Below are 23,287 nucleotides of genomic sequence, written 5' to 3' on the forward strand. Positions count from 1 at the left end.
TCTGTCTCTCTCTCTCTCCCTCTTTCTCTTCCCGTCTCTCTCTCTGTCTCTGTCCCCGCCTCATCTGTGACATCACGATGACGGATCATGTCAGGGGCATGGGTGTAATATTACTTACACTGGGCCTATAAAGACATAAAATTACTATTCAAACAAAATACTGACCTCCAAATTTACCATCTTTATATATATATTATATTTAAAAAGGTACTGTACCAAATAAGCATGAACCTGACTGAAACTTGGGGAAATGTATATAAAATAACTCACAAAAACTCAAGAATGTTTTAATAAAATGATACCAAAATGTAAAGATGGAATGTTTTGTGTGACTTCACTCCATATTAAGTAAGTAATTGGGTTTCATTGCAAATACATGTTATGTCCTTGTATATATATATATTTCAGAATTTTGTTTTTGTGTTTTCAATATATTTCAACACATCTCTCTTCTGTAAAAAGACCTCATTGTATTTGCAAGCATTGTTTTAAGTATAGTTGAATTTCTTCTTCAATAACAGCTTCTGAAAGTACAGTACAGTGAGGATGATATCATCACCACCACCGCCACAGTCATCATGCTAGATCATTTCCTCCTCCTGCAATTTCCGATCAGCCTCCACTTCACCCTCCTGCTTCTCCTATTTTTCCTCTGTCTGCTGGCAGAAGAGATTGTCATGGATCTGGAGTCTGAACCAGATGAACTGCATCAACTGTAAAGTTCCATCAAAAAGCTCAAGGAGACACTCTGGGCACCAATCGTTTCTCTCTAATGAAGTGCTGGTTGCCGTCATATGTTTTTGGGTGGGGGTTGTCCCAGTGTTGGAGCAATCACTCATGCATTTCTGTGCCTGGTGCTCCTTATGCCTTACCCTCCATATGTGTCAACAGCAGAATGGCGAAATGTCCCTCTAATAGTCTGTATTCTAAAATGAGATCCAGAGTTAAAGAAGTGTAACATGTGGTGGGCACACTTTCTCCTGAGTTGGTTTCCTTTTAAGCTTTTATGTGATTTTTTTTTTTTTTTAATTTTGATTTTAGGAAGGCAGCCTTAAGTGTGGCAGGTTTTATTTGCAGACTTTGATGAAAGAGACAGTGTCCTTGTTTGTTATGTGCTATACTGTATATGTAAGAAGGTACTGTATGTCCATGTTGGCTGGACATTTGTATGTGCATAACACAATCACTATCAACTAAATGATTTCATTTTCTTCAGTATCACAGTAATGAGCGTTATGCTAATTGTAATAGCTGCATGTTAAAAGTCTTTAAAGGGTCATGTGTTATTTTCATACTATTTAATTTTTCCTCTTTGTATTTATAGGGCCTTGATGGTCTGAAACACACTATTCCTTGATAACTGGTTCAGTTTCAGTTTAATCAAATTGAAGCAACTACCAGTGAAGACATTCTCATTTGCAGTGTTTTCATTTTTGCTACATGGGGCAAAGATTTGGTATCTTTTATAAAAAATTTTTAAAGAGATAGTCCAGTCATGTAGAATTGCACCTTTATTAAGTTAGGATACCAGCAACTGATTTTTTTTAATGGTGAAAATCAAGTACACCCTGACTTTTAATAATAGGTCAAGCTCCAGAAACGCCTGATTCTACATTTCCTATGATGCAACTCAGTTGGTGCTAAATGCCCAAGTGTTTCAAATGCCCATATAAACAATTCATATTAATGGGAAAGTCGAATGTCAGTGTCATTCAAGGTCGCCTACTTCCCCAGTTTACCAACATCACATTGCTCTAAAAATGTGCTCGGCTTATGATATATTACAGCAACTACCTGGAACTGTTTAAACCTTTGTACTTCCAGTAATGTCAGTAACATGTTTATTATAATCAGTTTGTTTGCTAAATATGAAAATAACTACTAATTTCCTAAATGTCCAGTGCATGTTGGCGGGATGGGAATTTAGTTTTGAATTTTATGGAGGATGAGGAGAAACATTCTCTTAAATAGCAAAATTGATGTATTCTATGTGGTCTGGTGCCATGCAAATGTGGGTCATTTTGCCCAGAAACAACAAACAAAGCTTTTTACATATAAAACAGAGAAGTATGTTTAGTTAGGGTCAAAGGCATTAAACACTCTTGACACACTTCCAAAACAGTTTAAATGATCATATAAACTACAAACACAACACAGTAATCTCTGGTTCTGGAAAAAATATTTACAGGTACAGTTTCTTGTCTGTTTATTTTGCAAACACTGGTGACTGGTGGTGAAGGTTTGCCTCATGTCGATATCTACAAACAGTTCAGGAGCCTCCAGCTCTGAGCTGAGGCCTGAGGAGAGTATGTGTGAAATTCTTGACGGTGTTGTGAGGACATTCAGGGCAGAGGTTACTTGAAGAAAGCAGCTGGGATTTGACCTGTGAGGGGCAAAAAAAGTTATATAACAAAAAAGGTGCAGAGAGAGTATCCATACCTGCCTAGATGTACTATCTAGACACTACTGATGGTTAGAAATAATCAAATAAGCATTATTTGCTGTGTAACGGGAATATGTTTCCTCCATCATAAACATATGGCTGATGTACTGTATGGAGGTCATTTGGAAAAAAATCGAGGCTTGCTACAGCAGATTCAGAGACAGTAGGTTCTCACACAGAGTGCCCGCAGTGCACTTTGAAGCTGGGCCGATTTGGAAAATCCAACACAGAAAAAAATGTGAAGCAAATATGAAACAAAAAAAGATCTCATTGTTTAAACATCTCAGCTGCATCACACCTATTTACATTTCTTTCAGATTAATTGAAAGCATAAATTCATGCACCATTCATGTATACTGACAGGAATTAAATAGATCCAAAAGAAATCAATCAAAAAATCAGTTTTATAACTTGAGAGAATAGGGATTATGCTATACAACATTAGCTATTATATTCCATATGTTGTGTTGTGAGAATGTGTTTATATTCCCTCATTGTTTATGTGTCAAAAATGTTATCAGAACCACCAAAAGATGGAATGAACCTTTTATTGTTCTGGATAAAACAGTCTCACCACAGGGTCTGCTCAGTAGCTGTTCTGGAGCTTTTGATCATATCCCACAGTTTCAGCAGCTGTCAGTGAACTGTGGATAAGCAAATATCCAATTCTCTGAGCACTTTAGGGGTTTTTAAAAATGTGCATTGAGTTTGAAAGTTTATTGTTAATCTTGGAAGAAGTCAAAAATCAGCATAAGTAACTCCATCACATCTTTGTGTTTGCAAATGCAGCTCATCACTTACAGAGAGAACCTATGGGGTCAGCTGAAGCATGTTTTTTGTCACCTGTCTTGGTCTGCATGGGTCCAGCATTTTATTTATGTTCATCTTTAGATTTATCAAAACAATCACATAATGGTTTCCATCTCTTTCAGAGACAAGGAGCCGTCTGGATCTTCTTCTCCAGGTATTTGGGCTGATGATGCTCCATGACTTTTGGAGTCAAGGTTTCCATTGCTAGCTCTGGCATGCCTGGCAAAAACTCTGGACTCTGACCCCCTTGACCTCCGCAAAGCCAGCTCCTGTGGTTGACCAGTGTTACTGGGCACGTAACCAGGCAGACTGGTTTGGGATTGAAGCGAGTTGTGGTGTGGCGGTTTGACCCCTGACCCACTGCCAGCAGCTCCACCTGAGCCCACCACACCTCCAGTGAAGGAAAGAGCTCTGGGATTGGTCACAGACAGGCTGATACTGTTGGTGGTGTGTGACATCATACCGCCATAGTAACAACTGCCTCCGCCACCACTGCTGGTCATTTTGGTTTTCTGTTTGAGGTCCAGAGCAAGGCTACGTCTCAGCCACAACTTTTTTAACTCTGCCTGCACCTGAAAACAGGAATAGGGAGAAAACCAGAAAGTTATCCTTGTCTTTGTTATTAGACCACAAAAACTGAATGAATCTGAGTTAACGCTTCAAAACTCAGTTACACAGTAGCTTTTATTACCTCCCCGTTGCAGAAACAGTAGATAAATGCCACAAAAAAGCCCTGGAAATAGAAAATGGAGATTTTGTTGAAAAAAGGCACACCACATCTAAATGCTAAAAAAACTATAGTCTCTTCATTTGCTTTCTTGTCAAGAGCTAGATGAGAAGTTTGATTCCAATGACATGTCTATGCTGCATGTTTCAAATATGGGAAATCATTCTTCCAAGTAAATAAAAGGAAACAGAATAGTTCATAATAATCTTACATGACATTATTCTTTGCTGAGTCAGTGCTTTGTATTCTGACCTGGGAAGAGTTGAAGAACATCTCATAATGCATCTGCACCTGCCACAGCAGCCCGGTGACCTCAGTGTAAGGAAGAGCCATGAACACCATGTAGTGAACTCCAAACAAGGGCATGAGGACCAATGTGGACTTGAGCAGCTTCCTGCAGATAAAGAGCATAAACATTCATGTAGTGATTTAATGTTTGTAAAAACTCCAGGTAAATTTGACTTTAGAGCAAATTAGAAGCTTATTATTCTGTAAGTGAAATGAAGAGTCACTGGTACTGATGTCGAGGGTCCAGTTTGCCAGTGTTTGTTTCCCACAGTTTAGATGCCAGTACTCGTATTATGTTGACAAACAGGAGGAAATTCACCTGCCAGAAGCCCAGTGTACAGTCAGCCCAAGTGTCAAATATCCTTTAATAGTATTAAAATGTAGTATAGTAATAGTGTTTAATTACAACAATGGCTGCCAGAATGGGAACTTGATAGATCCACTTCAGGTTTCCAGCACTGATGTCCCAGCATCTGGAAGCACAGATAGAAGAGTTTAAATGAACACTTGTGGTACAGATAAATACTGGACAGACCAGTGTATCCCACGACTCACTGTGTGTCTGCCAATGATGCTCGTGCACTGACCCAAATGGACACAAACACAACTGGAACACCTGAGATGAGTAGGAATAAAAAGAAATTGCAAGTTGACAGCCTGTTAATATTTGTTTTGTGACAACAGAGTATCTGGACCAATACCACTTACCCCACCCAATGATGATGAGGGCCCATAAGTAGTTCTTGTCAGAGAAGAAGGCCATGAAGATGAGACTATGTAGGTACAACCCCTCCACTAGAATCCAGTAGTGATTGGTTGCCAGGAAATAAAGGAAGAGAGTAACAGCAAGTTTACAGCCAGCCTGAGGACACAGAAGAGCAGGCAAAAAAAACATTCAAACAAGCTATAGCTACTGAGAAGTTTGCTCCAAGTACAATATGTCTTTTTCTCTTAAAGGAATAGTTTTTACTGTTCAGACATGGCGGTGATCTTACTGTGGACCACCATTACTGTGCTGATTGTCAGGCAGTGATATTTAAACAACAAGACACAAAATAATACAATGGATAACTGGTAATAAATAAACTACATTTTTATATAGCTTACCATATGGGGCTTTTGTGCAGTGAACTCAGGCTCAGCCTCGTCATCAGATATGGAGTACAGCACAGCGTCCTTCACAAAAATGCTGACAGCTCGACATATGAAGGAGGTGAAAAGGTGAATGTGGATGTAATTGCGTGTGCAGTGAAGACGCCTGAAAGGTATGTGACAGAGAGAGCGAGAAAGAAAGATGTTGGAATGCCAATCACTATAGTGATGCTAGTCGCATTTTGGCATGAATTCTCATGCTTCCTTAAGGGAGGTTATGACTGCATTAATCACCTCTTCTCAGTTTTATAGACAACTTTTATATTAATTTGAATATGGAGACAACTGACACTGGATGCTTATTCTTTTTATTGATCAGGATTTTTGTTTTCTTACTTGAAATAGCAGAGGATGGCGACTGCCACTAACAGTGATGCTAGAGATATGGAGTAGCCCACAGTGTACATGAGATGAAGTCTCTCAAACACCTGAAACAAAAACAAAACTGTTTAGAGTGTGCAGACACAGAGATGCAATAGACTTCAGCAACCAGAGAAACGTATCAGAAAGACAACTCGGAAAACACTGTATATGGCAAAACCATATACAGCTACTGTATATACACATCTAGACAAATACACATGCACACACCTCTTCTTGCCCCTTATAGTTGGAGGTCAAGTATGAGGTACACTCAGTGTAGTTAGCCCATGTGCGGTTGATACTGGGCACCTGCTCCCAGTTCCCTGATGCATCACACTGACGGTAGGCTCGCCCTGGGTAACAGAACATCACGACATCACAAACAGTACAACATGGGCACAGCAGCCTGTCATACATTAGAAATGGAAAGCCCTGATGTCATTCAGTGCGTAGAGTGTAGATGATCAAATTGCCCATATTATCATTTAATATTGATAATATTGTATGTAGTGCTTCAGTTTAATGTGTGCGCTGACACACTTCAGTGTTGAGCTCTCGTACCTCTGTGATTGAAGTCGTAGATGTACTTTGGACACAGCACGGCAACCAGCTGACTTGCTCTGCTCCGTGGCCAGCAGATGATCCCATCCCACTCTGGGATACAGTCACCATCTTCACGTGTTATGGGAAGATGTTAGTCATTTTACATCGACTGGAGGTAGTTGTTTGAGCTTTTCTAAATGGACTGGACACTGAACAGGTCTTCTGGGAACAGGCCCAAACATGGTTCAGGATGTCCTAGTTAAGTTTATTTAATCCTTATCCTTCAATATAAAGGATCTGATGATACCAAATACAATGTGATATACAGTATATTTGTATTACATTTTTGTATTTTGCCCCAACACAGCTTCATAAAATTAGTAAAGCAATAGAATTTTTTTGTTTTGTTTTAAAGGAACATTTGGGTAAAACACAATTACTCTTTTGCAGAATCCTAGATGAGAAGATGGATACGACTTTTATATTTGTGCACTAAATATGAACCATTCAATCAACTTATCTGCAAAGGGTGTCATCAGCTTCTGCGTCATAGTCTAAATAAAAATTCCTGTCTATTGTTTGCACCTACATCCAAATCTGTAATCACAGAGATAATAGTCAGCAGGATATTGGATGGGTGTTACGATGGCTGAGCCTAAACTAGAAAGCATTCAGAGAGGGCAAATCTCCACCAAGACAGATCACTGTCTCCACAAAGCCACTCCACCGGAAAGCAATATTCCCATATGATCTCTTGACCATGAAATTCTACCCATAGCATTTGGAATCTCATTGATATCGTTAGTTTGAATGTTATTCAAGAAAAACTATTACAGTAATGGCAGCTCAGTAACTTTCAAAGATACATCAGACCTGCTGACACCCGAATGAATCCGTTTCAGCTAGAATTTGAACTTAGTTGCAAGTCTGCAGCATTATTTACTGTGGATCTCATGTGGATGTTATTGTGCAATTGTTGTCCAAGCACTGTAGGTACTGTGTATGGAGTTAGAAGCAAAATACTGAAACTGGTCCTATCTCGCTTACACATCATATTCCCAGTGCTGTTTTTCCTGAACCAAATGTTTCCTCTGACAGTTACATTTTTTAGAGTTAATGAATATCCCTCCTTGCAAGAGCTGATTTGAATATAATCAGATGTTCAGTTTTTTAGCAAGGTGGGGCACTAGAGCCACACAAGCTGTAATTAAACCTGTGACTAAACAAAGCAAAAATTAGCACAATCCTAGCCTTACGTTTATTGAATAAAAGGCTCAGCAGCACCACACAAACCTTTAACCAGAGCCATTTGTGTCTGGATGTTCCTTTCACATCTGGTGTGAGCACCAATCAGAATGTAGATTTGCTCATCTCGTGTGATGACATCATCAGAGTCTATCTGCTGCAGATGAACAATTGTTAAAACACAAATGCAAGCGACATAATGAAGTGTTGTACATGGAATACATGCAGACTCCCTTGCTGTACATGGTATAAAATAAAAATGCCGTTACCAACTGCCTGCAACAGCATGTATGACTGCATTAAATTTATAATTTGCATAGTCCACAACAGTTAAAGGAACTGATTTATAAAAAAAAAACGGTCTCATTCACAGGCAGCCATGTATCTATGAACAAGTTCAGCCTCTCAGTGGAGCACTAATAATGTCCCATAGAGTTTTTGCACATTTTAACACATTAAACTCAAAACATGTAACATTTTTCCATCACTTTTGAAATGTTTGATGCAATTTTAGATTTCTACTGTATTCCTACCTTCCAAGCAGCTGTGCCTTTCCATTAATTTACTTGAAAGAAAAAAAAAAGAGACACTGTGGCTGCATAATGCTTTGTAGTAAATGGTTTGAGCAATAGTCAAATGCTTCACAAAATTTGTTGTGTTGCCTCCGGGTGTAGTGAAATAGTTGTGTGAGAGTGCAGTATGTGGTGACTTCCCACCAACCCATTACTCTGCCTTCGGCCCTATGGGCGCCTTGTTTTCAGGACCTCCACTATGCTAGTGAGAGGTAGTCTATACAAGAAACTTTGTGTTCCTGGGGGCATTTCACAACAAAGCAGCAAAAGTAGAAGTGACTAGAACTCACATGAGAATGATTTGTCAGGAGAAAACAGTGGCATAAATATTAAAAAAAAGAAGTTTGGTTGTCAGTTGTGTTAGTGTCACAATATTCCAGCCTCACTACATCATTGTGGCCAAAAAAAAAAAAAAAATCTACAGGGAATTTGCAAAAATAAAATGTTTTGTGTAACTCATCTTTAACTTTGTGCACTTTTTTTTTTTTTTTTTTGATGAATGAATGAATTGCACCCAAAATTTGTGTAGGGATGTGGAGAAAGTATGTGACAACTGTAGAAAAAGAATTTAACACAGTGAAAAGGGAACCAGATCAACTGATACAAGATCCACAGGGCCAAACATCTGCCATCAAATGAAATGTCAACTTAACAAAGTAGCATACAGGGAGCAGGGAACAACCAGATGGTTACTCGCTGTTGTGTGGAAGACTTGGACCCAATATGGAGATACCGTGGACAGAAGGAGTAATAACAAAAAGGAGTTCATTGGCCAAGGCAATGGCAAACTCAAGCTAGCAGGTCAGGGTGGTTGGAGAGCCGACACCGGACTGAAAGGGGAGCGGGTAAGGACCAGGAGGAACAGAAGACCAGGTTGAGGGACCTTAAGCGCTGGGGCACAGAGCCAGGAGACCACAAGGGACAGATGCGAAGACAGAAGGACAACTGGAACCAGGAGGACGGGGGCGAGGGCGAGGAACCAGGACAGGCAGGTGAGATGGCAGGTAACCCGAGGACCAGCGGGTGCGGTAAGCGTGCAGGAGAGCAGTGTAGTGTACTACTGCAGCAGGCGAACAGAGAAAGGTAGAGCCGGGGACTTACTCACTCCGTCCTTAAACGGATAGGCTGGCTGGCACCGCGGAATCGAGAAACAAAACAGGACCGAATATATGCGTGACTGGAACAAGGAATTGCGTGAAGTAACCTCAGGACATATAACGAACAAATGATTAACTGAAGCGAAGGAAGGAGTATATGGAGACCCTATGGGCTGGAGACCGGAGATAACGAGGTACAGGTGTATACAATGAACGCTGATTAATCGGTGGTAAAGCTGGGGCAGGTGAACTGGCAGAAACCGGAAATACATCAGGAAAATAAAGGCACCAAACTCGGCAGCGCCGTCCAAATCATGACATGTCGATTATTTACGATATTATCATATGTGTATTATTAGCATGATTCCAACATTAAGTGTTTTAAATATCACTGTTATCGCCAATACTGGTACATCGTGACACCCACAGTAGCTACAGGAATAATATATATATATGTTAGTCACAATTAAGGTCCAATTTTTAATAGAATTAGCGTTTTCACTTTATTACTTTAAGTAAATTTTGGTAATAATACTTGTGTTTTTTTTTTTTTTTTTTACTTTAGTAAGATTTTAAATGCTATTTTTTAAATTTTACATGGTATTCAGGTGTTTTTAAATTGTGGAACTGATACTTTTACTTAAACAAACAACTTCTTCCACCACTGCTTCTCTTTCTTGTGAAACAGACTAATCCCAACTGAAATAATCTGTGATAACATTCTTGGCCCAGGCCAAAATAAACTGCCAGTGAGTGCTCAGTGCTTGCAGTATTGTAGCACCCAGAATACTGGACGTGTACTTCATCCAGTGATTTGTTTCTGAGAGTGACGTCAGCTAAAGTCAACTGAGACAGTGGCATTATTGATGATATTTACAGTGTGTGTTAGCGGGTCCTTGTCCACAATTCCATTTAAAGAGAGCTATTGATGGCCACAATTAGATATTTTGGTTTTACATCATACAAAGTTCTCTACCTCAACAAAGCATTGACATGCAGTATTATTCAATAGGTACAAGTTAATGTAGAGAACTCATTCACTTTTCTTTGGATTTTCTGCTGACAGGCAGAGAGTATTAGCAATTAGTCTTAGATGTCTCCTCGTCTTTGTGTCAAAATTGAATTAGCTCTTTCAGGTCCCTGCGTCATCTAAAGTGATTTTCAGGCTGACTGAGCAGGAAGCTGTATGTCGCCCCTCAGGATCGACCTGGGGATGATGAAGAGAGTGACAGTGGTCAGTATCAGCTGCAGGAGGGTGAAAGGTTAAAAGGCTTAGAGCTGATAGAGGTTTGTGAGGTAAAGCAGACCATGGGGAGTTGAAGTCTGGGCTGTTCTTCTTCTTCTTCCTTTGTTATTGCTGCTCTTGTGCTAGTGTGATAGTTTGAAAGGTCTAAAGGTCTGGTGGTTGATTTCTGTCTTTATTAATAAAGGTTTTCAGATAGACCTTCTCTCTGCTCATGTAAATGAGTGTGTTGCTTCTTTTTCAAAGTAATATTTTGTCATAAGATTTTGCAGCCTAACTGGCAAAATATCCCAAATGCATTTACTATTTAGTTATTAATAATTTATTTAGTTGTTGTTTTTTAACAGGGGATTGTGTTGCAAAGAATCCACAAATGTAATTAATATGTTTTTTGACTTTTTAATATATTCTCAGGCAGTTACTTCACCTGGTTCATGACGAGGGATTACTGTCATCTGATTTGACTGTGTTTTATATTTGGAAATAAGAAGAAAATCACACCACTCGTCTATGGTCCGTCTGTCTTCCTGGTGAATAGCCGGCACGTTTCCCAAAGCAGTAGATCGAAGTCCAACATTCAAACGATCAAAAAGGATCACAGACACATGACATTTTCTATATTTGCCCTAAAGTATAGCAGTGTGGAGGTGTGATTTCTGACTCAGTGTCATATCATAGTGTAAGATATGATGCTTCTGTGTGAAAAGTTTAAATTTAGAACATAAAAACCATCTTTTAATACTGTAAGTTTACACATGACTAAAAGACTGAGAATTTACTCAGCACCACTATAATAAACTGTTATTATTTCAATAAAATAAGATCTGTTCTGAAAAGACACCTACAATTTATTTAATTATTGCTAATAGTCATACTTCAGTTTATTTTCAGTTTACAAGATAACAGCAGAAAAGAAGAAATGAAATAAGACTGCAAAATTTTGCTGACAAGGAAAACATTAGTTATTTAGTCCATCCAGTCAAAAAAAAAGGAATCAGTAACTGAATCATACAAATTTTAAGGATAAGAAGAGTACACTTACCAGAGCAGTCACTATTAGACTGTGGAAAAGTGCCAAGACACCAAGTCCCTTTGCACACAACATGACGTCTTTTCTACTTTCGACTTCAATAGAACAATATACAACTTTCTTCAGATCATTTTATCCTCCTCAGGTTGTGTTGAAGAAAGTTAAAGATGGTTTTCCTCTGGTGTCCCATCAGCGCTCCTCCTATGGTTATATTTTGTTTCATCAGTCAATAAGAACAGCCTTTTAGGATCTTATTGGGCTTTGGAGTCTCTTGACATCTGAATATGAAGGTTTAAAAATTTCTCCGTTTTACAGTCTCCTCTGTGAAGCTCACTGGACATTACTGATCAGCTCTGAGGGACCATGTACCAGTCTGCCTGTGGAGTGAGAAGGTCTGTGGGGAAGAGAGAGGGGAGCCCTGTAGAGGAAACCTCCTGTTGTCTGTTGGAGATGGGTTGGCCTTAATTGGCTGTGGCTTCCATCTCATTTAACTCTTTGTGGTCCTCTGTGGTCTCTGTGGTCCTGCATGTCTCCTTTAGCCCAGTTTTCCCTTACCAGACAAACTGATCTTGGCTTTTACCATCCTTTTGATAATTATGCATACATACTCCCCACCACACACACATGTGTGTCTTTTCATTCCTTATGGGGACTTTACATTTTACTTACATTCATTTCCTAGAGACTTAACCTAAACTTAAATATACTGCTCAAAAAAAAATAAAGGGAACACAACATAAGACATCCTAGATCTGAATGAATGAAATATTCTTATTAAATACCTTGTTCATTACATAGTTGAATGTCTTATTTTCCCTTGTGTTCCCTTAATTTTTTTGAGCAGTGTATAACCACTACTGCCTGACCCTAACCCTAGCCCTAACCTCACCCTAACCTTAAATCGTGTTTCCACCCTAAAATTCAGTAATGTAGATGGTGGGGACCAGCCTCTGGTCCCCACGAATGATGCAGAGTCCCTACAGTGTGAGTGTGTTAACAGGTTTCAGTCCCCATAATGTGAGTAATACCAAAGGCCACACACACACTTGCTATTCAGGAACCCATTTGGTACAGTATGTTCCAGTTTTTTTCATAAAGAGAGGCAGACAAATTCATTAAACTTTGATCTCATGGCAAGAAATCAACATTTCTCTTCTAGTTCCCACACTGGGATATTTTAGGACACTGACAACAGACCAGATTTACATTGCCTGCAGCACCCAATAAATAAACCCTATAATCTCTAGTGATAACCTTTCTGATACTAGCAGATATAACTGAACACAAAACATATGAGAAAAATGTTCAATATTCTGGCTAGTGTTGTCGTTATTTTTGAGACCAGCTATTAAACATGCATGCTGATATTCTGTAGTCACTTCTAAACACATATTCCTCATTCCGTACAACTTAAAATGCATCAGAACTCTGTGAAACTATTGGAAGGATGTGTATGAGAATAAATAGATTATACAGTATATGAATAACTACAGTCTACAGTGTATACAAAATATACAAAAATGAATTGATTTCTGCATGGTAGGCGTGTTTCTGGATGAATTCATTTGATGAACCCACAGTTTGTCTGGAAATGACCAGAAACCAGTGAGTAAAATGTTTGTCATCTTAATACTTCAATCATTGCTCAAACTATTTTTTTCTACTTGTTTTTTAATTGACAAAGATTTACTTCAATATTATTGGAATATAAAGCCAGACAAAAATATAAGAACAACATGATAAGAAGAGGACTAAGAAGAAAAAAATTAGTTTTATTTACACTGGTTAAAATACGAACACCTATGAAGATAATGCAGTGAAAAGGGGCTTAGTGATTATAACTAATATTGTAGCGTTGGGGGCGGAGACACTTGGCGGGGTCCCGGGAGCACCTGGTGGGATTTCCCATAATGCCCCTCTGGGCAGGTTGTAGTTCAGGGTTGGCAGGGATTGTGTGTGTTCTGTTCCTGTGCAGTCGTACCTGAGGAAAATATAAAACAAATAAACATTTTTAAATATGTCTTCAAATAAAATAAACACGCAAACCAATAGCTTTCTTCTAAAGATAGATAAGACAATCCTTTATTGTCACTGTAACAACGAAATTTTAGAGTGACCTCTAAACAAATATATCTTATAGAAAAAACATACAGTTTAAGAATAATTACAATGAATTACACGTATAATGTTTTCATTACCATGTGCAATCCTAAATTATAAAAAATGTTATTTGAATGAGCTTTTAACAATTTGAATGCCGGCTGCCGTTTAAAAACCACTGAAGAAGAAGCAGCATTTATTTTGAAAGACCAAAGTTTGACGTCAACACAACCAGGAAGTGCCGGTTTCACAGCACGGACAGTAGCTGCTCCATGCTATCTGGACTTATCAAAGTGTAGGAAAACAGGCAGTTTCAATGATTTGTCGATATTAATATGACTGGTTTCTGTAATTAAAGTCCTCTACTGCAGACAGAGATTTAAACCAGGTATTTTTAACATCGTCTGTGCTACATATGAGTAGCAGGTTAGTGTAATACTGTATTCAACAACTGGTTTACTGTGTGTGTTTGTGAAGGGCATGGCGGGGGCAGCGGTGCTGAGGACTTTCCGGGCCATGCATTCCTGGAGTGTGCCCGCGGCATCAGGCAGGTGCTCAGCACCGATGGAGTCCGTGCTGTACACACCTTGGAGGACCACTCCTGTTAGGGCGGTGCAGCTGTGCTCCGCCTTATGTGCTGGACACAACAAGTGGTCAAAGGTGAAAAACATTAAGGGGCCTAAAGATGCGGCCAGGTCACGGCTGTTTGCGAAGCTCGGTATGATGATAAGGATAGCTGTGAAGGGTAAGTTTGGATTGTGCTCATGTCATGTTTAGTTTTGCTGTGTCTTCTTGTGCACTGTAGCTATTTTCAAATTTGGTGTCACTTGCAGAGGGTGGACCCAACCCAGAGATGAATATAAACTTAGCACACATACTGGAGCAGTGCAGAAACAAGAACATGCCCAAAGCATCCATAGAGACTGCAGTCAAGAGTGTGGTAGGTTGACAACATACTTTCACAGGTAAAGCATTTTAGTAAGTTGTTATAAGATGCCACTATAAGATGTTCAAACTGTTTCATTGCTCCTTGGCATGGATTCTGTGGAAATCCACTGGAGGGATGAACACGTCTTCCAAAACAATTTGTCACCTGTCTGTACATGATGTTACCAGCATGTAACATATTGTTAGAATTATATTGTGATACTGATTTTCCATAATTAGTTGCAAGAAATCATTGATCTCTTCTTTCCTGGCTCTACAGGAAAAAGGTAAACCAGCATCCCAGCACATGTTTCAAGCTCGGGGCCCTGGTGGATGTTTGCTGCTCATCGAGGTCCTTACTGACAATGTTACACGCACCCACCAGGCAATCAAACACCTGCTTAACAAGAGAGGGTCGGTACTGGCTTTCTCTAACCTTGCTCTGCTCTGACTGTGTAGCTGACATACTCCACCACAGATACTTTATGTGCTCTCACCTCAGCACTGATGGTTATTACTTAGCATTTGCCTGATCTGGTTCACATTCAAGATCACCAGATCATGTCAGACAGTGCCACCTACTATATGTTGGCAGCAAGATTAAAGTTGCAAAGTCATAGTATTAAATTTCACATTCTCGTAGAATATATTTTGTGGCATCTCAAACATCTGACTTAGATAATGAGTCCTCCATCAGTAAGGCTTTGGTTGACAACAGTAGAACAAATTTTATATATGGAGAACCTTTAAAATTAGAGATCAAGCAAAAAGAGGTGTTAGATTTCTTCTAAAGGCAAACTTGGGAAAGTGATATCTCATAATCAATTTAAAGATGTGCCATAATTAGGTATTCCTGCTTTCTTCCTATCTACCCTTTTTTCTCTCTGTTGTCCTTGTCCTATTCTATATTTTTCTCTGAAAAATTAGCAACCTATAAAATGAAGACCCGTTTTGTGGACCTTGTTGAAAGAAGCATTGCAATAAAGTTGGAAAATAACAAAATGGACAACTGACAGAGTAGATATTTTAAAAAGCATGCATCATATTGCATTGTTTGTCTCTCTCCTACTAAATTCAAAGCATCTGAATATGTCATAGTGATCATGAGAACTCTTGTTTGTGCTGTTTATTTGAAAAAAAGATCTTAATGACACACAGTAGGATCATACAGATAATCTTTTCAAGAAACTGAAACCTAAATTAGGTTTTTAATTTCCGTTTAAACCCATGTTTTCAGCAAGAAACACTTTAGTTCAGTTAACATTTCTAGCGGTTTTCGACTACTGTGACATATTATATATGCATGCATCAGACTTAGTATTCCGCAGACTTGACCCCATCTACCACTCTTCCTTATGTTTAATTTTAAATGTTAGAACAAGAACCTATGACTGATTTACACCGATCAGCCATAACATTATGACCACCTGCCTAATACTGTGTACACAGGAGTCATTGTGGCAGTTGGTTGGCACTCGTGTCACTCTGCAGCTCGCTGTGCATCTTCTGTGAATCTCTTTGTCAGGATATCATAGTGAAAAACTTGTATAGAAAGAGTGAAAACTGTGGTCATGAGGACAAGTTAGACAGCCTCCCCACTCTCACTATGATATCACCACATCAACCGCTGAATGCTTCTCTTCAGAGACCATTGTACAGAATTTCTCATTTTCAACCATTTTAACAAAGATTCATACAAAATAGGATAATTTGAATAGGATGAAATACATTTAAAAACCCAGTTTTATCTTAGGTTTTTCAGTCATTAAACTGTTTATATGAACTGTCATACAATCAAGAATTTAAATGAAAACTCTAGTTGTGCTCTTACCCACAGATGGATAATGTCAGATGGAGCACACCACAGCTTCAACAGGAAGGGGGTAGTGGTGGTCCTGGGTCACAACATCTCCATGGAGCGAGCTCTGGAGCTGGCCATTGAGGCGGGAGCAGAGGATGTCAAAGAGACTGAGGATGAAGAGGAGCAGTGCCTCCTGAAGGTCAGATGGCAACACTAAGACATGTAAAGCTGTGAATACAACCTTCCAATAGTTTAGTGCTGAAAAGGAATTTATCAGTTCATCTACAGACAAGAAATTGTTAAACAGATTTGCAAGATTTGATAATAATCCCTGATCAAGTCAAACATTATCTCATTTGCTCTGCATCACTGTAAATTGCACATCTGTTGATTGCACCAAACTAACTTATAACCTTGGAAAAGTCATAATCTTGGAAAATCATTCTGGATATTTTTTTTTACTATTTTCCACATTGTATAGACAAAATAATGAATGAAAAACGGCTTTAATTTTATTAAAAATGGTAATAAGTTGCAACCCTACCACAGTTTAACTACTGGTCGTCTGTTTCTCTCTCCTCAGTTTATCTGTGAGATAACAGACTTGAAGAAGGTGCAGGCTTCACTGCAGGAGCTGGGGATGCAGACTACATCTGTTGGGTTGGAGTTTGTTCCTTGCACCCTCTTGTCTCTGGACCAAGGTCAGTTGGAATCTGCTTCAAAGCTAATAGAAGACCTCAGTGACTTTTCAGATGTAGTTCACGTGTGGGACAACATCAAGTCTCACAGCTGAGTACAGTCTCTGGACACTTGGTGGACAGTGTTACTGTATGTGTGGATTACTTGATTTCACAGAGAGAGGATTTACCAACAGGTACCTTGTCCATACATCAGTGGGTAATCAGTACTATTGATACTACCACTTGCCAGTGCTTATAATGTCATCTTAAGGAGCAGACATTACCAGTGACATCATATACATGGGAAAAATATGGAAGAGAAATGACTGGTTCTTTTTAAAATGTTAAAGTGATGTCTTACATTAAATATTTGCTATTGTCAGACTGCACTTATCTACAGATGTTTAAGAGCAGCCATTCTACAGCATATAGAAGCCGCTTTAGGGATACACTGCTTCCACTGCACTTCAGAATTTTTCCTAAAGTTGTTCATTTCAAGAAATGTCATTTGTCAAATAGGTCTTTAAAAGTTGTGACAAAGTGTAACAAAGGCAAGAGATGTTGGTAAAATGTCCTTTTTTAATTGGTTAATTAATGAGATCCCATAGGTAAGAGATGAAAATGTTCTGTTAAGAGAAATTTCACTTTTACTGTTTGAAGACAGAAGCAGTCTTCATGTATTAACAAAGATCAGTTTAAAGATGTCCACCAGGTTAACTTTAATGATACTCTGCAATAATAACTTGTGCCTGGTATGGGTTTTCTTCAAAAGCCTTGATGACCTAATGACCTAAACGTATTAAGATTAAATGTACTCCTCCTTCCTCTTTGAAATCATATATGTGTATTTATTACATTGCCTTTAAAAGAAATTACAAAGAGTACACATGGCTGAAATGTTGCTGCAGGACAATTTGAGCCAGTGTCATCACAGGTCACTGACCTCTTATATTACTGTAGTATCAACATCGCAGTCAATAAGATCCCACATTACCAGTGCGTATACCACATATTGAACAGACACAATACCTTTATCCAGCTGATTTTGTTCTCTTGCACCATAGTGTCATGTCTGTGACAGCCTGCACTGTTTTAACATTAGACTAACAAATAAGGTTAACAATGTTAATAGGGAGGTCCATTGTAATGGCTCTGAGCCCATTTGCTATGTTTATCAGTGCTCGTCATTGATCTTTCTGTCAGTTGCTCTTGGCTATAGCAAGACATTGATTAGTTTCCAGTATTGATGAATGTTGCGTAGCAACATGCAAGCTGCAGGTCAGTCATTTGCCCTGTGCCAGAGTGGAGAGTTAAACAGCAGCATCTACATCTACACACTTGAAAACAAGAAGTTTATTTGGTTTCTCTAAATATGAACTGTGAAAGAAGAGAGTGAATGTTTCAAACACGCTTGTCTGAAAAGTGCTCCGAAGGAGGGATTGTGGAGTCCTGGCTGCCTAATGGTCAAAGCAAAGGAGGAGCTGACATTCGGATTTCAAATCAGGTACAGTACGTTGTGTTTATGACCTACAACTGATGAACTGGTCAACTGGTGAGAGCATATTTTATTGCAATGTAACTGCTGCCTTCTCTGTGCCATAACCCTTTGTGAGTCAAGTACTGAGACTATGCAGTATTTGAGGGTGGGATACAGCTATGTAGATGGGCATTCTGGGAAATCAGAGCAGTGGAATTTGTCAAGGGGGGGTCAGAGTATTAAACATCACTGAGTAGCGCATTTGTTTTGAGATTTTTTCCAGGCAAATTTAGAAGAAAAAATACGAAGATGAATTCTTAGTACAAATCCAACATTGCCAGAAAACATAAGCACAGTATGGTAATTAACAGTGCTATGTAATACTGTAATCATAATAATTGTATTAGTGAGCCAAGTTTTTTTCTGGAAAGTCCACGAACACAAACACAATATGAGAAAAACTGTAAAAACAATGATTGCTTTGGTGTTTTTGGCCCAAATATGAATAAAAACCAGTTTTTCCAATCAGGCCGGCAGAGCTCCATACCTGACTCAGACTTCATGAAAAGTAGGGGGCTGGCCAGCAGAGGCCCCGAATACCGCTCACCTCCAACTCCCAGGATGGAGCTGCTTACCCCCTCCAAGGTGAAGGATCGCTCTCAGAATGTCACAGAGAAGGTCACACAGGTATGGGGACCGGGAACCTTATATTTCTGTGTAAGAATAGGGAAGTGCCTTTTAAGAGCTCTAAACAAATTAATTTGGCCTATCACCACCAAATTTAAAGTGAAAGTCTTTGATGCATTTGAGGATTGCTGTGTTCACTCAGAGTAATCATGGTTTTATTTCTAAGAAATAAAAATGCTTCCAGAAAGTTGCCATGATGGAAGACTGCCATTAACCAACTAGTGGAAAAATCAATAGGTAGTGTGGTGGCAGGATGTTCTCCTCCATTGAGCCACAGTTCAATTCAGACCTATTGTTGTTACTGTTGCAGCCTGGGGCTCAGTATTCTGCATCACTGCCTCTGTGGGATTGTGTGTGGTGGATGTGACATAAATGCAAGGGAAGTGTATGTAACGACCCATGACCTTGCTGCACAGGGGATCTTGTTGATACTTGCATGGCTAGCTAAAGGATCTGTCTGTATATCTGTCTATGTGTGCATCCAATAGAGGGAGCTGTAGGTCTGAAATGCCTGAGATTCATAGGGACAGCAAATAATTTGAAACTGGGCTGAAGAGAACAATTGGACAGCGGCATCACATGAACTCATTGTGTGTTTGTGATGCCCGGCTCATGATTACAGCCCTCCAGCCCACCGGCATCCTGTACTTAATCAGCTCTCACACAGTTGATTACAGCACACTGATGCTTTAGCTTTGCCTGAGATTATTTTTTTTTTTATCTCCCTGGAAATAATTGTACTATGTGGATGTAATCTTTACCCAAGTCTTATCTCTTAGTGCTGAGAGTCACTAATGACAGGATGATCAAGGATTCGTTGGACCTACAAGGTCGCAAAACCAGAGCATGCAGCCTCCCCCAAGAAGTTGGTCAAAACAGTATGTCTTCTAGAAAGGTCTGTTGGTTAGTACTAGAGCGAGAGTTATGAAAGTGTTGCTGTTTGTTTCTGAGTTTACTTGTTTTACTGTTTTCCTAACAATGCAGAAGATTAGATCTGCTTTGTGGCAAAGTGAGAAATGTTGCAGTTTTATGATTGCTAATGCAACTATTCTTTTGCCTTCTGAGAGAACATTTTTCCTTCAACATGCATTAAAACGACAAAATATTGCATATTAAAAGTTCACATTTCCTGATAATTCAAGGAACATAGAGGGTACATGTTCATGTCAGAATCATTGCATACTGAAGCACTCTCTATGCTCAGGTACTTTCTTTGGAGTCTGATGTACTGCCTGAATACAAACTCCAGGTGCCAGAAACAACATGGTGGATCTTGCTTCACTACAGCCCCTTCAAGGCGTCTTGGGACTGGATAATTCTGCTGCTGGTCCTCTACACAGCTGTTTTCACGCCATACTCAGCTGCCTTCCTCTTGGATGAGCATAGGGATTTACATCAAAGGAGCTGTGGCTACACATGCAACCCTCTGAATGTGGTGGACCTCATGGTGGATGTGCTGTTTATTGTGGATATAGTCATCAACCTTCGCACAACATACGTGGACCAGAACGATGAGGTGGTCACACAGCCAAGCCGGATAGCCAAGCACTATATCAAAGGCTGGTTCCCTATCGATCTGTTCGCAGCGATCCCTTTTGACCTTCTCATTTTCAGATCTGGCTCGGATGAGGTAAAAGCTCTGTTTTTCATAAGAAACCCACTTCGCATTTTTTGTATTGATTCTAAAAGTATTTTGATAGTAATCTTTAGGTATTATTGTAATACCCTCCAGTGTCTAAATATCTAAAATGATTTCTACTTCAGTTCTCTAGACCTATTGTACTGAATGGCCATTTCCCTGCTTAACATATTCTTCCCTGTTGTTAATGGACACCAAAGATGGCAACCTTAACAAGTCTGCTGAAAACAGCTCGGCTGCTGCGATTGGTCCGCGTGGCAAGAAAACTTGACCGGTATTCTGAATATGGAGCTGCTGTTCTCTTCTTACTCATGTGCACCTTTGTGCTCATCGCCCATTGGCTAGCCTGCATTTGGTATGCCATTGGTTTTGTGGAGAGGCCCTACACGGAGACTGGTTGGCTGGACAACCTAGCTGAACAACTAGGAAAGGCATATAATGACAGTGACTCCACCTCCGGTCCATCGGTCAAAGACAAGTATGTCACTGCTCTGTATTTTACCTTGAGCAGTTTGACAAGTGTGGGGTTCGGTAACGTTTCCCCAAATACCAACTCTGAGAAGATCTTCTCCATCTGCGTCATGGTCATTGGCTGTGAGTTAACTGACACTGTTAGGGACTGTATGAAAATTACTCTGATTGAGAGACTAGCCTTAATGTTTCACTTTTTACAAAAGCAAATCCCCCCAATGATATTTTGTTCTGTTCCTCTCTTTTAAATAAACCTGCAATACTCCATCAGCTTAAAATAATATAATAGTATTGGTACAAATCAAGATCATCATCAACCAATTGAATTAACTAAAGTTAATTCAAACTTTTAGTTTGTTAGTTTCAAATTGTTAAAACAGAATTAAAGATGTATGCTCCCCTACTTACCCTCCCCTTTTTCTCCTCTAATAATTTTTGTACAGTCCCTTAATGTACAGATCATGAACTTTTCTTTTCATAATTTCTTTTGTATTTTATTAAGTATTACAAATAAAATGACAATCCCCCAAGTCGTATAATAATCTCTGTGTCCTCTTCTGCTCGTTTTAGCTCTCATGTATGCCAGCATATTTGGGAATGTGTCAGCCATCATCCAGAGGCTGTATTCAGGTACAACTCGCTACCATACTCAGATGCTGCGAGTTAAAGAGTTCATCCGCTTTCACCAAATCCCCTGTGGCCTTCGACAAAGGCTAGAGGACTACTTTCAGCATGCCTGGTCCTACACAAATGGTATTGACATGAATGCTGTAAGTAAAAGTGACAAATGTATTCCTATGATATCTTATGGTTGTAATTACTGATAGTTGATGATGAGTTGTCTTCTCATATTGAGGTGCTGAAGGGGTTTCCAGAGTCTTTACAAGCAGACATCTGTTTGCACTTGAACCGATCTCTGCTAAAAAACTGTAAGGCCTTCCGCGGAGGCAGTAAAGCTTGTCTGCGCGCCTTGGCTGTGAGGTTCAAGACAGTCCACGCTCCTCCAGGAGATACTCTGATCCACTACGGAGACATCTTGGATTCTCTCTTCTTCATCTCTCGTGGTTCCATTCACATCATCAGGGATGATATGGTGATGGCCATATTAGGTAAAGCATCTGATGTCTCGAAAATGCTCCAAAAACCATGCCCTAAAAACTGGGATCTACTCAACTAAAAAAATATTCATGCTCTTGCAGAAAAAAATGACATCTTTGGAGAGCCTATCCACCTATATGATGAGCCGGGGAAGTCTAATTCGGACGTGCTTACCATCACCTACTGTGACTTACACTGCATCCTGAGGGATGACCTGCTGGAGGTCCTGGATATCTACCCCAGCTTTGCAGACAACTTCTGGGGGAACCTGGAGATAACTTTTGACCTTCGAGATGTATGTTGGCAACTGATATAAACACAGAAACGATGACATGTTAATGCTCAGCAACATTGCAAATACTGTACAAAGACTTTTCCTTGAATGGCATTAGTATTGTTAAAGTACTGGTGGCTAAGAAGTGCTGATTAGAAATAAATGACTGACAACATGTTATTCTATCATTTTCACTATGAATGTTTTTTTTTTTCTTGCGGTCATCAGGCTGATCAAGTGCCACCAATAATAACTGATGATTCTGGTGAAGACTGCGGATATGGGCACAAGCCAAGACACAGGAATCATTCCCTGGACTGCCGAATTAGGCCAGGTGAGATATGTCATTAAAAAAAAGGAAATGTAATGTAACTGAATAGTGACTTGAATATATTCTTTTTGTCATCTTCAATGTTCAAGCATAGCTTTTGATCCGGGGTTGGCCAGGCTGGGACACAGACTCAGAGAGGTGGCACATTTCAAATAAATGAAAAAAGTAAATAAAAACCCTAATTCTATGAAATAATGAACCATACATCAGGATAATCACCTTTATTGGCCAAGTATGTTACACACAAGGAATTTGTTTCCGGTACAGAACCGATGGCAGCCATCTGCGG

General features: G+C 39.5%; 3 protein-coding genes across 7 annotated transcripts in view; 2 read left to right on the plus strand and 1 right to left on the minus strand.

Moving 5' to 3' along the window:
* Nucleotides 1–2,167: 2,167 nt before the first annotated feature.
* pth3r (parathyroid hormone 3 receptor) lies at nt 2,168–11,597 on the minus strand. Of its 5 annotated transcripts, none has more exons than XM_020623308.1 (14): nt 11,526–11,597; nt 7,620–7,728; nt 6,345–6,455; nt 6,012–6,136; nt 5,757–5,848; nt 5,376–5,526; nt 4,977–5,130; nt 4,824–4,884; nt 4,675–4,741; nt 4,493–4,587; nt 4,233–4,374; nt 3,945–3,986; nt 3,717–3,825; nt 2,168–2,383 (listed from the first exon to the last, which is right to left on the minus strand). In XM_020623308.1, exons 1-14 carry the CDS (start codon nt 11,586–11,588, stop codon nt 2,355–2,357), a joined length of 1,350 nt encoding a protein of 449 aa, XP_020478964.1. In that variant the 5' UTR covers nt 11,589–11,597; the 3' UTR covers nt 2,168–2,354. The 5 variants fall into 5 exon arrangements, with proteins under 5 accessions (XP_020478964.1, XP_020478961.1, XP_020478960.1 ...); XM_020623305.1 differs by having other exon boundaries at nt 3,287–3,825; XM_020623304.1 differs by having other exon boundaries at nt 3,018–3,825.
* Nucleotides 11,598–13,793: 2,196 nt separating this feature from the next.
* Nucleotides 13,794–17,831, plus strand: taco1 (translational activator of mitochondrially encoded cytochrome c oxidase I). The gene is made up of 6 exons (XM_020623374.1): nt 13,794–14,001; nt 14,091–14,358; nt 14,447–14,553; nt 14,821–14,954; nt 16,378–16,540; nt 16,925–17,831. Exons 2-6 carry the CDS (start codon nt 14,094–14,096, stop codon nt 17,132–17,134), a joined length of 879 nt encoding a protein of 292 aa, XP_020479030.1. The 5' UTR covers nt 13,794–14,001; nt 14,091–14,093; the 3' UTR covers nt 17,135–17,831.
* Nucleotides 17,832–17,932: 101 nt separating this feature from the next.
* Nucleotides 17,933–23,287, plus strand: part of kcnh6b (potassium voltage-gated channel, subfamily H (eag-related), member 6b) — an 8,617-nt gene continuing 3,262 nt past the window's right edge. The window contains exons 1-8 of the mRNA XM_020623373.1: nt 17,933–19,185; nt 19,965–20,080; nt 20,390–20,815; nt 21,025–21,418; nt 21,866–22,065; nt 22,152–22,404; nt 22,495–22,688; nt 22,896–23,001. Coding sequence (XP_020479029.1) covers nt 19,988–20,080; nt 20,390–20,815; nt 21,025–21,418; nt 21,866–22,065; nt 22,152–22,404; nt 22,495–22,688; nt 22,896–23,001 — 1,666 coding nt within the window. The 5' untranslated portion in view covers nt 17,933–19,185; nt 19,965–19,987. The remainder of the gene's footprint in view (nt 19,186–19,964; nt 20,081–20,389; nt 20,816–21,024; nt 21,419–21,865; nt 22,066–22,151; nt 22,405–22,494; nt 22,689–22,895; nt 23,002–23,287) is intronic.

Source organism: Monopterus albus, unplaced genomic scaffold (assembly GCF_001952655.1).
Source record: "Monopterus albus unplaced genomic scaffold, M_albus_1.0 scaffold297.1, whole genome shotgun sequence".
Lineage (NCBI taxonomy): Eukaryota > Metazoa > Chordata > Actinopteri > Synbranchiformes > Synbranchidae > Monopterus > Monopterus albus.

What these genes read in the sequence shown, in the direction of transcription:
- pth3r (XM_020623305.1), bottom strand. Translation starts at nt 11,588, where the DNA reads ATGTTGTGTGCAAAGGGACTTGGTGTCTTGGCACTTTTCCACAGTCTA. An exon ending in GTCTAATAGTGACTGCTCTG is followed by an intron (nt 7,729 to 11,525) that starts GTAAGTGTACTC and finishes GTTCATCTGCAG; the next exon opens with CAGATAGACTCTGATGATGT. An exon ending in ACTATAAGGGGCAAGAAGAG is followed by an intron (nt 5,849 to 6,011) that starts GTGTGTGCATGT and finishes TTTTTGTTTCAG; the next exon opens with GTGTTTGAGAGACTTCATCT.
- taco1 (XM_020623374.1), top strand. Translation starts at nt 14,094, where the DNA reads ATGGCGGGGGCAGCGGTGCTGAGGACTTTCCGGGCCATGCATTCCTGG. An exon ending in AGACTGCAGTCAAGAGTGTG is followed by an intron (nt 14,554 to 14,820) that starts GTAGGTTGACAA and finishes CTGGCTCTACAG; the next exon opens with GAAAAAGGTAAACCAGCATC. An exon ending in AGGAGCAGTGCCTCCTGAAG is followed by an intron (nt 16,541 to 16,924) that starts GTCAGATGGCAA and finishes CTCTCTCCTCAG; the next exon opens with TTTATCTGTGAGATAACAGA.